Source organism: Anolis carolinensis, chromosome X, assembly GCF_035594765.1.
Source record: "Anolis carolinensis isolate JA03-04 chromosome X, rAnoCar3.1.pri, whole genome shotgun sequence".
Lineage (NCBI taxonomy): Eukaryota > Metazoa > Chordata > Lepidosauria > Squamata > Dactyloidae > Anolis > Anolis carolinensis.
Genome location: NC_085847.1, coordinates 735,498 through 749,832, shown reverse-complemented (window position 1 = coordinate 749,832; position 14,335 = coordinate 735,498). Strand labels below are relative to the sequence as shown.

Genomic DNA, 14,335 nt, shown 5'->3' with positions numbered 1-14,335 from the left:
AATACAAAGCCACGCTTTAACTTGGCACAGAAATGATTCCCACAATCTATTACTCTTACTAAGAAAGACCTAAAAAGGACACCCTTCTGTAGACCTCAATTCGGAGGCAGGCATATCTATAGAAGAAGTGCTCCCATGGGAACCAAAATCTCAAGCTTTGGTTCACCCAGATGGGTGTTTCGGCTCAAGGGCAAAGGAATGACTTCGGAGTCCCCCAAACGGTATATTTGTACTCACTTTCTCTGTTAGGACAGGAGCAAAGTAGTGCAAGACGTCACAATCCTAAGCAGAAGTGTGGAAAAAACAAACAGAAAGCATGCTCTCACTATATGAGAAAATCAGGGCCAGACCAAGACATTTTGCTGCCTGAGGCAAAGGACAAAACAGCAACATGGTGACCGGTCTTGGCAGCTGAGTTTTACTGTCTAAGCCCACTGGGAAGGGCAAGATCTGGCCTCCCGCTTCCCCGTATACTGAGAGTTGTGCTCCAACGTACCCATATGTAGAAGATCACTTGAGTTTCGCTGTTGCTGACCAGTTCGTTGTGATCTCTTGAACTGAATGCGACGTAATGCTGGAAGAACAACAAAGCAAGTTAAAATATTTAACGGTAATATTTTAGCTGAAAATGCTGAACATTTTGTGTCTTAATTCAAACATTCCCGTATCACTGGACACACTATCAGCATGAGTCAATGGGAGGAGTTATGGACAAAGAAATAAGGGTATGCATATTCAGTGGAGATCAAGGAGAATTGGTACAAAATGTTCTACACGTACTTAACTCCGAAGAAATTGGCATTATATAATAAAGGAAAAACGGATGAGAAGTGTTGGAAATGTGGAAAGAAGACTGGCACTTTCATCCACATGTGGTGGGAGTGCAAAAGGGTAAAAAAAAAAATCTGGTACGAAGTGTACAAAAAAAATGATGAAAATTCTACAAAAACAATTTGAATTCAAACCTGAACTTTTCTTATTGGGAATTACAGATCCACACGTACATAAAAAAACAGATAAACTTAGATTTTATTTTACGACTAGAATTAAATTGGCACAGAGATGGAAAATTGAGGAAACTCCCAATACTGAACAATGGATCTCTAAAATATTGGACAATATGAACATGGACATTCTTACACAAAAAAAGGTCCAGGATAGAATATCAATTAATAGAACGGATTGGAAAACACTGATTATTTACGAAAAGAAAAAATAAATCTATATATATAAAAGGGTAATGGAATCACGGTACCGGACAAAACAACTAAACTAAACACCCCACAACCTCGAAAATTGACAGCACAACCTCTCATCCACGCCTCTACGTTCATACAACAAAAAGAAAAGAAAAATAAAGTCCTAGCCACAGCAACACGTGGCCGGGCACAGCTAGTATGTATATAAAGTTGGATTATTGAGAATCCCAGGGCGATTCTAAAAGGCAAATGTATAGTTATCTATACAACTATAAAATAGAACGTAAAAAGTAAAAGAAGGTAGCTAAAAGAAGTGCCCATTCTATCACTCCATTAATGTGAGGTCTGTTGCAGATGTGGTTTTGAGTTATGGCAAGGACAGTATCCACTTGGTTGTGCAATGAAAGGTGGAATCTAGTTCAAATATACCAACAGGGATTCTCACTCCACTAGCAAATTGTATTTAAATGCCCAGGCACAGGATAACAGCTGAAATCTGATCCCAAAATATTTTTAACAAGAGCCATAGACAAGTGGGAGTCTCTCACTTGGAAGCTGTACTCGGGCAGGAGGTCTACACTGCAGGAAGGAGTCGTTTCCCCGGTGGTCCAGTCCCAAATACGAGTTTTCTGGTGAAATAAAAAAACAAGAATAGCAGACGTTTTAAGACCACGAAGGGGCACAGCTACCCGAACTCACTAGATCTTCCAGAGACTCCATTGTCCCATCTCCCCCTCCTTAGGTCTGTTGTGGATTGTAGATGATAAGTGGAAGCTCTTATGTGTCACCCTACAGAATAATGACGCACCACTCAGCTTTGCAGAACAAAGAACAAAATACAGAAACTTTACTAATTCCAAGCGATCAACAGAGCAATGGTATTTACAATAGTCCTTCTGATTCCTTAGAAAAAGCAGTCCTTTCTCAGTCCATAAATATGCTTCAGCAGTAAACAAGGCCTCAGAAATAGCAAGACCTCTCTGAGTAGACAGCCATCTTCTCCACGCAACTACTGTGCAAGCTCTCTCACTGAAAAGAAATCTGTTCAAATCCGGTTCCCCAGCAGCAGGACGGAAAAATGTATCAAATCAAATTCCCGGGTCCTTTGCAGGCTCAGCCAATCAGCTACATGCATTTCGTTTTTCAGTCAACACACACACAGTGCCTTTTGCAAACCGTGACAAGGTTTACCTCCCTACAGCTTGAGGCAGCCTGGAACCCACAGCCCATTTTGGGAGAAAGGCAGGATATAAATCCAATACGTCAATAATCAGATATATTTCCTGCAGCCTTCTAGCAGTTCTGGTGGAACAAATAATAATACAGTAGAGTCTCACTTATCCAAGCTAAACGGGCCGGCATAAGCTTGGATAAGCGAATATCTTGGGATAATAAGGAGGGATTAAGGAAAAGCCTATTAAACATCAAATTAGGTTATGATTTTAGAAATTAAGCACCATAACATCATGTTATACAACAAATTTGACAGAAAAAGTAGTTCAATACGCAGTAATGTTATCTTGTAATTACTGTATTTACGAATTTAGCACCAAAATATCACGATGTATTGAAAACATTGACTACAAAAATGGCTTGGATAATCCAGAAGCTTGGATAAGCGAGGCTTGGATAAGTGAGACTCTACTGTAATAAGCCAGACTGGACACATCCCCCTACAATGGCGTAACCTGGACGTATCAGAGTATTTATACTTGCTTTACCTGCACTTCCTCGGCTCCAACTGTCGCCACGAAGAGGGAATTGTGGGAAATGGCGACGGCGCTGACTCCGCCTCCTGGGTGACTATCGAATATCGTGTGCACCGGGACCCTGGACCGCAAGACACCCAACTAAGAGTCAGATCTGAAGCCGCCAAAATTGAAAATGCTCTATTCTAGCCCTTGTAAGGCAGAGAAAGTTGGGGCACTAATAATAATAATAATAATAATAATAATAATGCGTGCATTATTTGCTGATACATCACACAGTCCTAGACACTTGGGAAGTGTCCGACGTGTGATCCAATACAACAGCCAGCAGAGTGTCTGCTGTGGACTTATCTTGTTGTGTTTCAAATAATAATAATAATCAGAAGAAGAAGAAGAAGAAGAAGAGGAGGAGGAGGAGGAGGAGGAGGAGGAGGAAGAAGAAGAAGAAGAAGAAGATCATGCCCTGGCAGAATATGTAAAGCAAAGTGAAGAACCTGCTTTGATTGAAGCCAAAAATCAGAAACTCCTCAAAGCATAGCAGACAAAAAACCAGTACAAGAAAACCGCACTACAAACTAGAGCTGACAGCTGGCACAACAAAACATTGCATGGAAAGTTCCTTGACAAAATTGAAGGAAAAGCTGATAAAGAGAAGACCTGGCTCTGGCTCACAAATGGGACCCTGAAGAAGGCCTGATCCTTGCAGCCCAGGAGTAAGTCATCAGAACATGCTGTGTCATAATAATAAAATAATAATGATAATAATAATAATAATAATAATAATATCACACAGTCCTAAACACTTGGGAAGTGTTTGACTTGTGATTCTATGATACAAAATCCAGCATATAGATCTCGTTTGCTGTGTCATACTATGTCGTTGTGTCAATAATAATAATAATAATAATATTTCCGACGTGTGATCCAATACAACAGCCAGCAGAGTGTCTGCTGTGGACTCATCTTGTTGTGTTTCAAATAATAATAATAATAATAATAATAATAATAATAATAATAATAATAATATCACACAGTCCTAAACACTTGGGAAGTGTTTGACTTGTGATTTCGTGATACGAAATCCAGCATATAGATCTCGTTTGCTGTGTCATACTATGTCGTTGTGTCAATAATAATAATAATAATATGTCTGATGTGTGATCCAATACAACAGCCAGCAGAGTGTCTGCTGTGGACTCATCTTGTTGTGTTTCTAATAATAATAATAATAATAATAATAATAAGAAGAAGAAGAAGAAGAAGAAATCCAGCATATCTATCTTGTTTGCTGTGTCATAATAAAATAATAATAATAATAATAATAATAATAATAATAATAATAATATCACACAGTCCTAAACACTCGGGAAGTGTTCGATTTGTGATTTTGTGATACGAAGTCCAGCATATAGATCTCGTTTGCTGTGTCATACTATGTCGTTGTGTCAATAATACTTTATTTTTATACCCCATCTCCATCTCCCCGAAGGGACTCGGGGCAGCTTACATGGGGCCAAGCCCGGACAAAATAGAACATATAAAACATCAAAGTGCAGACAAAGCAATTAAAATCCAACACATAACAAAACATAATAATAATCATATTAAAAACATATTAAAACATAGATTTGGCACCCAAGTAAAAAGGATAAAAACAAACTGGGTAAAGTGCAATGAGTAAATATTATATCATGAGGTAGTTGAATGAATACAACCATCAAATCCTAAATGTATGGATCCTGCAAAAGCAGTCATGGGGACACCTGTGACCCACAGGTTTGATGACTGGAAAGATAAACTAATGAACTTGCTGATATTTGTGCATTCAGTTCCATCAGCAAAATTATGGATAAGGATCACATTTTCATGGCATGCATCATAAATGTATGGATTGTCCAACCTGCACAAGAAAGAAATCTCAGAAAACTGACACCCTTCTCCCAACCTGGTGTCTTCACAACTTTCCGCACCCTCAAGCATCAAACATCTGTCATCCGCTTCAATACTTACGCAGAATAGCCGTCCCAAATGATAATCAAGCTCTCCGGGCTCCGGTCGGCAGTTACTATCCATCGCTTGTCTTCACTGACACAGATGCAAGAAACACAACTCGAGTGTCCCTGAGGAGAGGCAAGAAGAGGCCCAGTCTGTGAAATGATGGTTCTCTCTCTGAGAAAACCGGCTCTGAAAGTGCAGGGCCACAAGGGCATTTAGGGTATCAGAAGTAACAACACCACATAAGGAATTGAGTGAAGAGCTGAGTGATAAGGAGGATTCTCCTGGGAACCCACCTGCAGATATGGAGATCAACAAAAGTCTTTGTTTACAAATCAGAGCTGAAAATAGATGAAGTCATTCAGAGAGATTGCATTGGGAAGCTGCTTCCTGGCGGCTGAGAACTGGGGCTAGCCCCGCCCACCGGGCTATATATACTCTGTTGGGGAGAGTGGGCGGGGCCTCCACCAAAATGTTTCAATAAGAGGTTCTAGAAGGTTCCGAAATGCTGCGCAGGCGCAGTAGAAGTTCGAGTGAGAAGCTAAGCCTGAGTTCTCTTCTTCCTGGTTCAAGTCAAGCTTGATTTTGGGTTTAATATATCTGGGAAGTTTTCTATGTTCCTGTTCATGTACTCCTGTTCAAGTCTCACCAGTTTTTTTTTTCAACAACAACTCTTTATTGATTAGTCAGTTTTGACCATATCAAAGCATGTAAGTCTCACCAGTTATATCTTCCTGATTATGGATTTATGCTGTATCTATGATTCCTGGCTGTTCCTAGTCTATGTCATCTTCGGAACTTTATGAGACATTTTGCTAACCTTTTTGGATTATATATCTTCCTTTCTTATTCCTGATTTTTTATGCTTTTTATATTTTTTTACAACCAACGATTGGCTTATATTCCTGGACACTTGTGTGGCGTTGTGGTCGTTCCTGACCTGGAATGCAACACCTAGAGCCATTCCGGATGGGATTTCAGTCTTACCTGGAGGAGGTACTGCTTGTTCCCGAAAATGTCATGGATCACGGCGGTGTGACCAGCAACATACAGAATCACCCTGCGGTCATCATCAAGCAAATTGAAAACAGGGAGCTTGTTGTCGTAGCCAAAAACCCAAGACAGACTCTGCAAGAGAAAGAATATGTGTGTGTGTGCAATTCCCCTGTAGTATTTCCAAGCTATATATATATTCATATATATATAGCTAGACATCTCTCTATATATAGATAACTAGCTGTGCCCAGCCACGCGTTGCTGTGGCGTTGTCTGGTGGTGTTGGTGAGAACTTGTTGAGTTAGTGGTGGTATTGAATGTCTGTTGTATGGTTGTCTTTATGTTAAGTATGCATTTGGTTGTTTGTGTACTGTGAAAGTGGTGAGGGTAGAGGGGGTCTATGTCCCTGTGTAGTATTGTATAGTATTTATACGTTGTCCATGTGTTGGGAATGCTTGGATTGTGTCCTGCTGCATAGTAGGAAGGGTTGGGCTGGATGGCCCTTAGGGGTCTCTCCAAATTCTTGTGCCTGTCCCCTGGGCTGAGTGCATTGCTAGGAGATCAAGTGGGTGGAGCTTAGCCCTCTAACTGGCAGCAATTGGATAAAAACAATTATTCCTCTCCCTCTAATTAGGACTTTATTTTTCTTTTCTTTTTGTTATATCAACCTAGAGCCGTGGATGATGGGTTGTGTTGTCAAATTTTGAGGTTGGGGGGCCTGTAATTTTGTTGTTTTGTCCACTGCCCTGATGCCATCACTCTTTTATATATATAGATTATATCTGTATAGGATATATACAGTTATATGGAAATCTCTAGATATCTATATGTGTATAGGATTTGCAAAGATTTGCAAACACATGAGGGGAAATTCATACAAAAAATTAATATATATATAGAGTGATACAAATATTTAGGTACATAGGGTTTGCAAAGACTTGCAAGGAGAAGTGCCTACATATCTGTAGCAGAGATTAATAAATATTTCAGGGACACATGCTTTTATAAGATTAATGGGTTCTTCTTCCTGACTTGCAAGGGCTTATTTTCCTTTTCAAAACATTCCCTTGGTTAAGAGCGAGGGAGGCTTTGGAAAAACAAACACACTGATAAGGGAGGGTAAGAGAGCAATATATAATACTAGCTGTGCCCGGCCACACATTGCTGTGGCAAAATATGGTGGTATGGGAAATAAAAGTATTGAGGAATTGGTGGTAGTTAAGGTAAAGGGTAAAGGTTTTACCTTACATTAAGTCCATTATAAATGGGTTATATAGCTGTGTGGAAGGGCCTTAAGTCTACACTGCCATATCATACAGTTAAAATCAGATAATCTGTATTTTATAGGCAGTGTGCAAGAGGCCTAAGTGAGGCCTAACTCTGCCTGTCCCCTGGGCTGAGTGGGTTGCTAGGAGACCAAGTGGGTGGAGCTTAGCCTTCTAACTGGCAGCAATTGGAATAAAAACAATTATTCCTCTCCCTCTAATTAGGACTTTATTTTTCTTTTCTTTTTATTGTATGAATGTAGAGGCATGGATGAGGGGCTGTGCTGCCAAGTTTAGTGTTTCTGGGATGTGCAGTTTTGTTGTTTTGTCCTAGGCCGAAATTTCATTACCCTTTTATATATATAGATATTGAAAGCAATGGCCCCCATTATAAGCCGAGGGAGGCTTTTTCAGGTGATAAAAAGGGTTGAAAAACTCGGCTTATCTTTGAGTATATACAGTACTGGCTTCCTCAAATTCATACATGAATAATATTGTGATCCCAGAAGCATGGGACGTATTGAGTGACCTTAGAGGACACCAGGTTAGTGAATGCTGGTCTCTTGTGCCTCCCTCAATTCTAATGGGTCATATTTCCTTTTTAAAAGCAGACTTACAAGTGGATGGTCGGCGAGCGGCCTGCTCTCGTCTTCAAACATCATGCCTGGGACGGCCGTCAACACAATGGACTTCTCCTCCTCCGCTTGAGTCAGAGAGAAATTGATTTGTCTCTTGGACGTCTTGCTGTCCTCTTGGGTTGTTTGGACGCTCGTTTCTTCACTGCTGGAGAGTGAGTCCGGGGGCCGGAGGGCGAGGCTGACCTCTTGGTTCACCTGAGGATGGCCCTGAGCGTCACTGCTGGTGGGGCTTTCCGCCAGGGAAGAAGGAGGCTCCTTTGGACTTCTGGCCTGCTCGGGACTCCTGGGACTTCGGTGGCTGGTCGCCACGAGCCCCGCTTCTTGCTTTTGCTTCTTCTCTTGGCCTTTTTCCAACCCCTGTTCTTTTTCACCCTTGACAACGCCGGGGCTGTGAGCCTTCTCTCTGCCGGCCGTGGGACCTGCGGCCTTTTCTGGAGTTTTGTGGCCCTTCTCTTTGGGGGAAGGGGAAGGAGGCTTCTCTTTGGGTGTATGGACTTCTCGGACGGTGAGCTTGGCCTTTGCCTTCTTGGAGGACATTTCCATTGCAATTGCATGAAAAGCAAAAGAGAAGCGTGGAACTCAATATGTGGAACTCAACCAGTACTTTCATAAAAATGGCAACACTAGGTGCATCTACAATATCAAATGAATGCAGTTAAACCCACTTGGGCTGCCATGGCTCAATAATAATAATATAATAATAACCAGAGGCCTATAAAGATCTGGGCATACTACAGCTGGACAATATCAAGCGTGAACATGTGAAAACTGTGGTCAGCAAAGAATACACACAAAGGGTCAGAAAATTCTCAAAAGCAAGCTCAATGGAGGCAACACCATCAAGGCCATAAACACCTGGGCCATACCTGTCATAAGATATACTGCTGGCATTATAAATTGGACACAGGTGGAACTGGACAATTTGGACAGAAAAACAAGAAAACTCATGACCATTCATCATTCACTGCACCCTCGCAGTGATGTTGACCGGTTGTATCTGCCTAGAAGATCAGGGGGCAGAGGACTCTTGCAAGTACAACAAGCAGTCAAAGAAGAAGAACATGCCCTGGCAGAAGATGTAAAGCAAAGTGAAGAACCTGCTTTGATTGAAGTCAAAAATCAGAAACTCCTCAAAGCACAGCAGACAAAACACCAGTACAAGAAAACCGCACTACAAACTAGAGCTGACAGCTGGCACAACAAAACATTGCATGGAAAGTTCCTTGACAAAATTGAAGGAAAAGCTGATAAGGAGAAGACCTGGCTGTGGCTCATGAATGGGACCCTGAAGAAGGAGACAGAACAGGCCAAGATCGAAAAATCAGCTGATGACCCAAAATGCAGACACTGCAAGGAAGCTGACAAAACCATGGATCATATCGTCAGCTGCTGTAAGAAAATTGCACAGACACACTACAAACAGAGGCACAACTCTGTGGCCCAAATGATTAACTGGAACTTATGCCTCAAGTACCACCTTCCAGCAGCAAAGAACTGGTGGGATCACAAACCTGCAAAAGTATTGGAAAATGAGCACGCAAAGAGACTGTGGGACTTCCGAATCCAGACCGACAAAGTTCTGGAACACAACACACCAGACATCACAGTTGTGGAAAAGAAAAAGGTTTGGATCATTGATGTCGCCATCCCAGGTGACAGTTGCATTGATGAAAAACAACTGGAAAAACTCAGCCGCTATCAGGACCTCAAGATTGAACTGCAAAGACTCTGGCAGAAACCAGTACAGGTGGTCCCGGTGGTGATGGGCACACTGGGTGCCGTGCCAAAAGATCTCAGCCGGCATTTGGAAACAGTAGACATTGACAAAATTACGATCTGCCAATTGCAAAAGGCCACCCTACTGGGATCTGCGAGCATCATCCGAAAATACATCACACAGTCCTAGACACTTGGGAAGTGTTCAACTTGTGATTTTGTGATATGAAATAAATAAGTTTTGTGATATAACTAAATAATAAATAAATATGAGGTTTGTAGGGGATGTTGGTGTCACTTTGGTCAACTTTGGGGTACGAGACGGAGGGGAAACCACACTGGCCTTCATCAATGCCAAGAACATATCTCAGCCCATCCTGGATCAATGACCTCAAGGTGACATATCTCTCAATGTCCTACTTACATGCTTTTCTTTGGATGTTTCTGAAAGATCTGGAGAAACGCCGGCTTGTGGAGCCTCTTCGGGAAGATCGCTCTTTTGGGGTGCTTCCAGGGATCCTGCAGAATCGGGAGTCCCTTCCGCCGGCTCTTGTGTGTCCTGGCTGAGCGAGTCGGTCATCTTTGGACTATCATCCGCCGACTCCATCTCCTCTCTTTGCCTCTCCGATGCCACCCCCGGAGGGGTTTCCGGTTTACTGGCATCTTCGTCCATCTATGCGCTGTATTAAAACAACCTCGATGACAAAGAAAGTAAGTTTAAACAACAGTTGCAATCAGCGTGTCTATGACAGTGGTCCAGTCAATCTCTGGATCGGCTACAACTCCCATCACCGTCAGCCAGCAGTCAGTGGTGGCTGGGAGCGATAGAGGTCGGAGTCCCACACATCCTGATGCTCCAATCACAAAATGATCTGGAAGGACTACAGTTCTGTAGCTGAGTGTTTCCAAAAACAACCAATGCTAGGCTCGGCCTCACCTGTCTCTTCCTAACTCACCTGCCAAGCCCTCGTGCCAAGCCGAGCAGCGGCTGCAGAAGCACGCCGACTGTTTGCATCGGATTCCCGTTCCCATGGCAACAGGCAACTGCCCCGGAGCGACAGGCCGCAAATCGACTGCCTGACTCACAATGGGTACCGTTTAAAAAATTGGGGCTGAAACTGCTTGTGTCCAGAGCTTGTTGTTTGCATTTAGCCCTCCTCTTGACCCAAGACATTTGGGTGCCCGAGACAAGCCACACATTCCACCGAATCCCCCAAATGCCTCCCTGCAAAAACCACTGAAAAATCAAACCAAGAACTATTTGCTGTCCTTTTTGCAACGTCCCTGAAAAGGCCGACAGATTGAAACTTGGAAAGGGCTTCGAAGATGGCACCTTAGTTGGCATTGTTTGTTATGCAAGCAGGTGACACGCAACGCCTCCAGAACCTCCTCCCAGCAAAGTCAGAGGTTTGTAGTTGAGGGAGAAATGATAATAATAATAATAATAAATAAATCACACAGTCCTAAACACTTGGGAAGTGTTCGATTTGTGATTTTGTGATACGAAAACCAGCATATATATCTCGTTTGCTGTGTCATACCATGTCTTTGTGTCAATAAATTATAATAATAATAATAATAATAGTCCTAAACACTTGGGAAGTGTTCAACTTGTGATTTTGTGATACAAAATCCAGCCTATAGATCTCGTTTGCTGTGTCATACCATGTCTTTGTGTCAATAATAATAATAATAATAATAATAATACATCACACGGTCCGAGACACTTGGGAAGTGTTCAACTTGTGATTTTGTGATAGGAAATCCAGCATATAGATCTCGTTTGCTGTGTCATACTATGCCTTTGTGTCAATAATAATAATAATAATAATAATAATACATCACACTGTCCTAAACACTTGAGAAGTGTTCGACGTGATTTTGTGATACGAAATCCAGCATATAGATCTCGTTTGCTGTGTCATATCATGTCTTTGTGTCAATAAATAATAATAATAATAATAGTCCTAAACACTTGGGAGGTGTTCAACTTGTGATTCTGTGATACGAAATCCAGCACATAGATCTCGTTTACTGTGTCATACTATGTCTTTATGTCAATAATAATAATTTATATCTTATAACCCGCCTCCATCTCCCCGAAGGGACTCGGGGCGGCTCACACGGGGACAGGTCCTGAAAACATCAGCTGATGTACAATCAAAATATAAAACAAATTACAGAATTAACATGATACAACAATTATTTAAAACATCTTAAAAGAACCATATCAATTAAAAAGCGAAGTGGAGGGGCAGGCTGCGCACCCTCGGGCCGAGAATTTGAAATGCTCCTCCCCAAACAAATCCCAAGATTTCACCTGCTATTAAAAGTGGAATCATAATGTTAAAACTGTGTAGTATGAAAAGTCCCCAGGAGAAAAAGTGTCTCCAGAGACGAAGCCATGTTTATAGCCCTTGTTTTGAAGTATGGGCTTGGCATACAATCCTGCCCGCTCCCGGTAACGGTGCATCTACACTGTAGAATTAATGCAGTTTGTAACCACCATGGCTCCTTGGTGTGGGATCCTGGGAGTTGTAATTTGGTGAGACACCAACACTCTCTGGCAAGAGAAGGCAAAAATAGTAACTTATCGAACGACAACTCTAATGATGTGTTGTCGAAGGCTTTCATGGCCAGAATCACAGGGTTGTTGTATGTCTTTCGGGCTGTGTGGCCATGTTCCAGAAGCATTCTCTCCTGACGTTTCGCCCACATCTATGGCAGGCATCCTCAGAGGTTGTGAGGAGAGAATGCTTCTGGAACATGGCCACACAGCCCGAAAGACATACAACAACTCTAATGATTCCAACGCATTGAGCCGTGGCAGTGGACGTAGGGCCAAACTGCAATCATTCAACAATGTAGATGCACAAATGAGATTCAAATGAGGAATATATACAAAATGCAGAGCTAAATGGAGCAATGGCAGGATCCTACACCTGGACGAGACCCCGAGGGCCATCCAGTCCAACCCTTCTGCCAAGTAAGAAGACACAATCCAAGCCTTGCCAACAGATGGCCATCCAGCCTATCAAAAAAACCTCCAAAGGAGACGCCATAGAAAGCACACATTTCCTTGTTTCACAACTTTTGCCAACTTTTCTTTTGATTTCCCTTTCGGTGCCAAAATTTACATACATACATATATGTAAACAACAGGTTTTGGGCTTACCTGTTCACCCCCTTTTTCTCTTCTGGTTTGAACACCTCTTCAGTAAAGGATTCTTGATGCATCGGCCACTGATCTTGCCAGATTGACAATTACACTCCCATTGGCTGGAGAAGCCCATTCCTACCCAGTGCCTTGTTTATTGCAAAGATGCTGCCAACACCAAAACCTGAATGTCTCCATCCCAACTGCACCCCTCTCGGCGCTGTTCCTGCTTTAAATAAATCCAAATTTCCACCTCAACAACAAAAGTGGGGCTGAGCAGAGCAAAACAAGGCAGTACAAAAGGATGTCTTTGTCAAACGCTGTGTGAAGCGAGGCATAACCTTACAGAATTTAATCAGAATTGTACGGCTGGAATGTAATGCCAACGCTGATGACAAGGCAACATCCAGCATAATTTTCCTCATAGTACGAGGACAAAACTGCAGAATGAGGTAGCTCTCTGCTTGTTGTTGGAACGCAATGCCCATCATTTCCCATTGTTCTCTTTGCTGACTAAGGCAGATGTGAGTTGTAAGCAAACAACTAGAAGCCAAAGAGCTAAACTAGTGAAGCTCCCATTAAACCAGATGGAAGTCAACCTAGCAATGGACTATAAGTAGAGTCTTGCTTATCCAACCTTTGCTCATCTAACGTTCTTTTAATAGTCAATGTTTTTGTAGTCAGTTTTCGATATAGTTATTATTTATTAGCGACATTTATATTCCATCCTTCTCACCCCGAAGGGGGACTCAGGGCGGCCTACAAGTTATATGTACATACAATATATTATATTATTCGTATAGCACAATATAAGCATTATATATTACTATATTGTAATATTATTAGTAATATTACATGTAATATAAATATACCATTATAATAGTGTATTATTATTATATTACTATATTGTAATATTATTAGTAATACTACATGTAATATAAATATACCATTATAATAGTGAATTATTGTATTACTATATTGTACTGTAACACTGTATTGTAATATTATTAGTAAGATTACATGTAATATAAATATACCATTATAATAGTGTATTATTATTATATTACTATATTGTACTGTAACGCTATATTGTAATATTATTAGTAATATTACATGTAATATAAATATACCATTATAATAGTGTATTATTATTATATTACTATATTGTAATATTATTAGTAATACTACATGTAATATAAATATACCATTATAATAGTGAATTATTGTATTACTATATTGTACTGTAACACTGTATTGTAATATTATTAGTAATATTACATGTAATATAAATAGACCATTATAATAGTGTATTATTCTTATATTACTATATTGTACTGTAACACTATATTGTAATATTATTAGTAATATTACATGTAATATAAATATACAATTATAATAGTGTATTATTATTATATTGTATTACATTATAATATTATTAATATTATATGCATATATTGCGATGTTTTGGTGCTAAATTCGTAAATACAGTCATTACTACATAACATAACTGTGTATTGAACTGCTTTTTCTGTCAATTTGTTGTAAAACATGATGTTTTGGTGCTTACTTTGTAAAATCATTACGTAATTTGACGTTTAATAGGCTTTTCCTTAATCCCTCCTTATTATCCAACATTTTTGCTTATCCAACGTTCTGCTGG

At 40.7% G+C, this 14,335-nt stretch overlaps 1 protein-coding gene across 4 annotated transcripts in view; it reads right to left on the bottom strand.

Moving 5' to 3' along the window:
* Positions 1-12,127, bottom strand: part of cfap251 (cilia and flagella associated protein 251) — a 39,485-nt gene extending 27,358 nt beyond the window's left edge. For 2 of the 4 annotated variants that reach the window (XM_062958404.1, XM_062958407.1), the window contains exons 1-8: positions 9,943-12,127; positions 7,782-8,327; positions 5,891-6,031; positions 4,919-5,028; positions 2,921-3,029; positions 1,748-1,828; positions 497-574; positions 238-282 (exon numbers count right to left, since the gene is read on the bottom strand). In XM_062958404.1, the coding sequence (XP_062814474.1) occupies positions 238-282; positions 497-574; positions 1,748-1,828; positions 2,921-3,029; positions 4,919-5,028; positions 5,891-6,031; positions 7,782-8,327; positions 9,943-10,191 (1,359 nt within the window). In that variant the 5' untranslated portion in view covers positions 10,192-12,127. The remainder of the gene's footprint in view (positions 1-237; positions 283-496; positions 575-1,747; positions 1,829-2,920; positions 3,030-4,918; positions 5,029-5,890; positions 6,032-7,781; positions 8,328-9,942) is intronic. The other 2 variants (XM_062958405.1, XM_062958406.1) reach the window with 2 other exon arrangements.
* Positions 12,128-14,335: the final 2,208 nt, after the last annotated feature.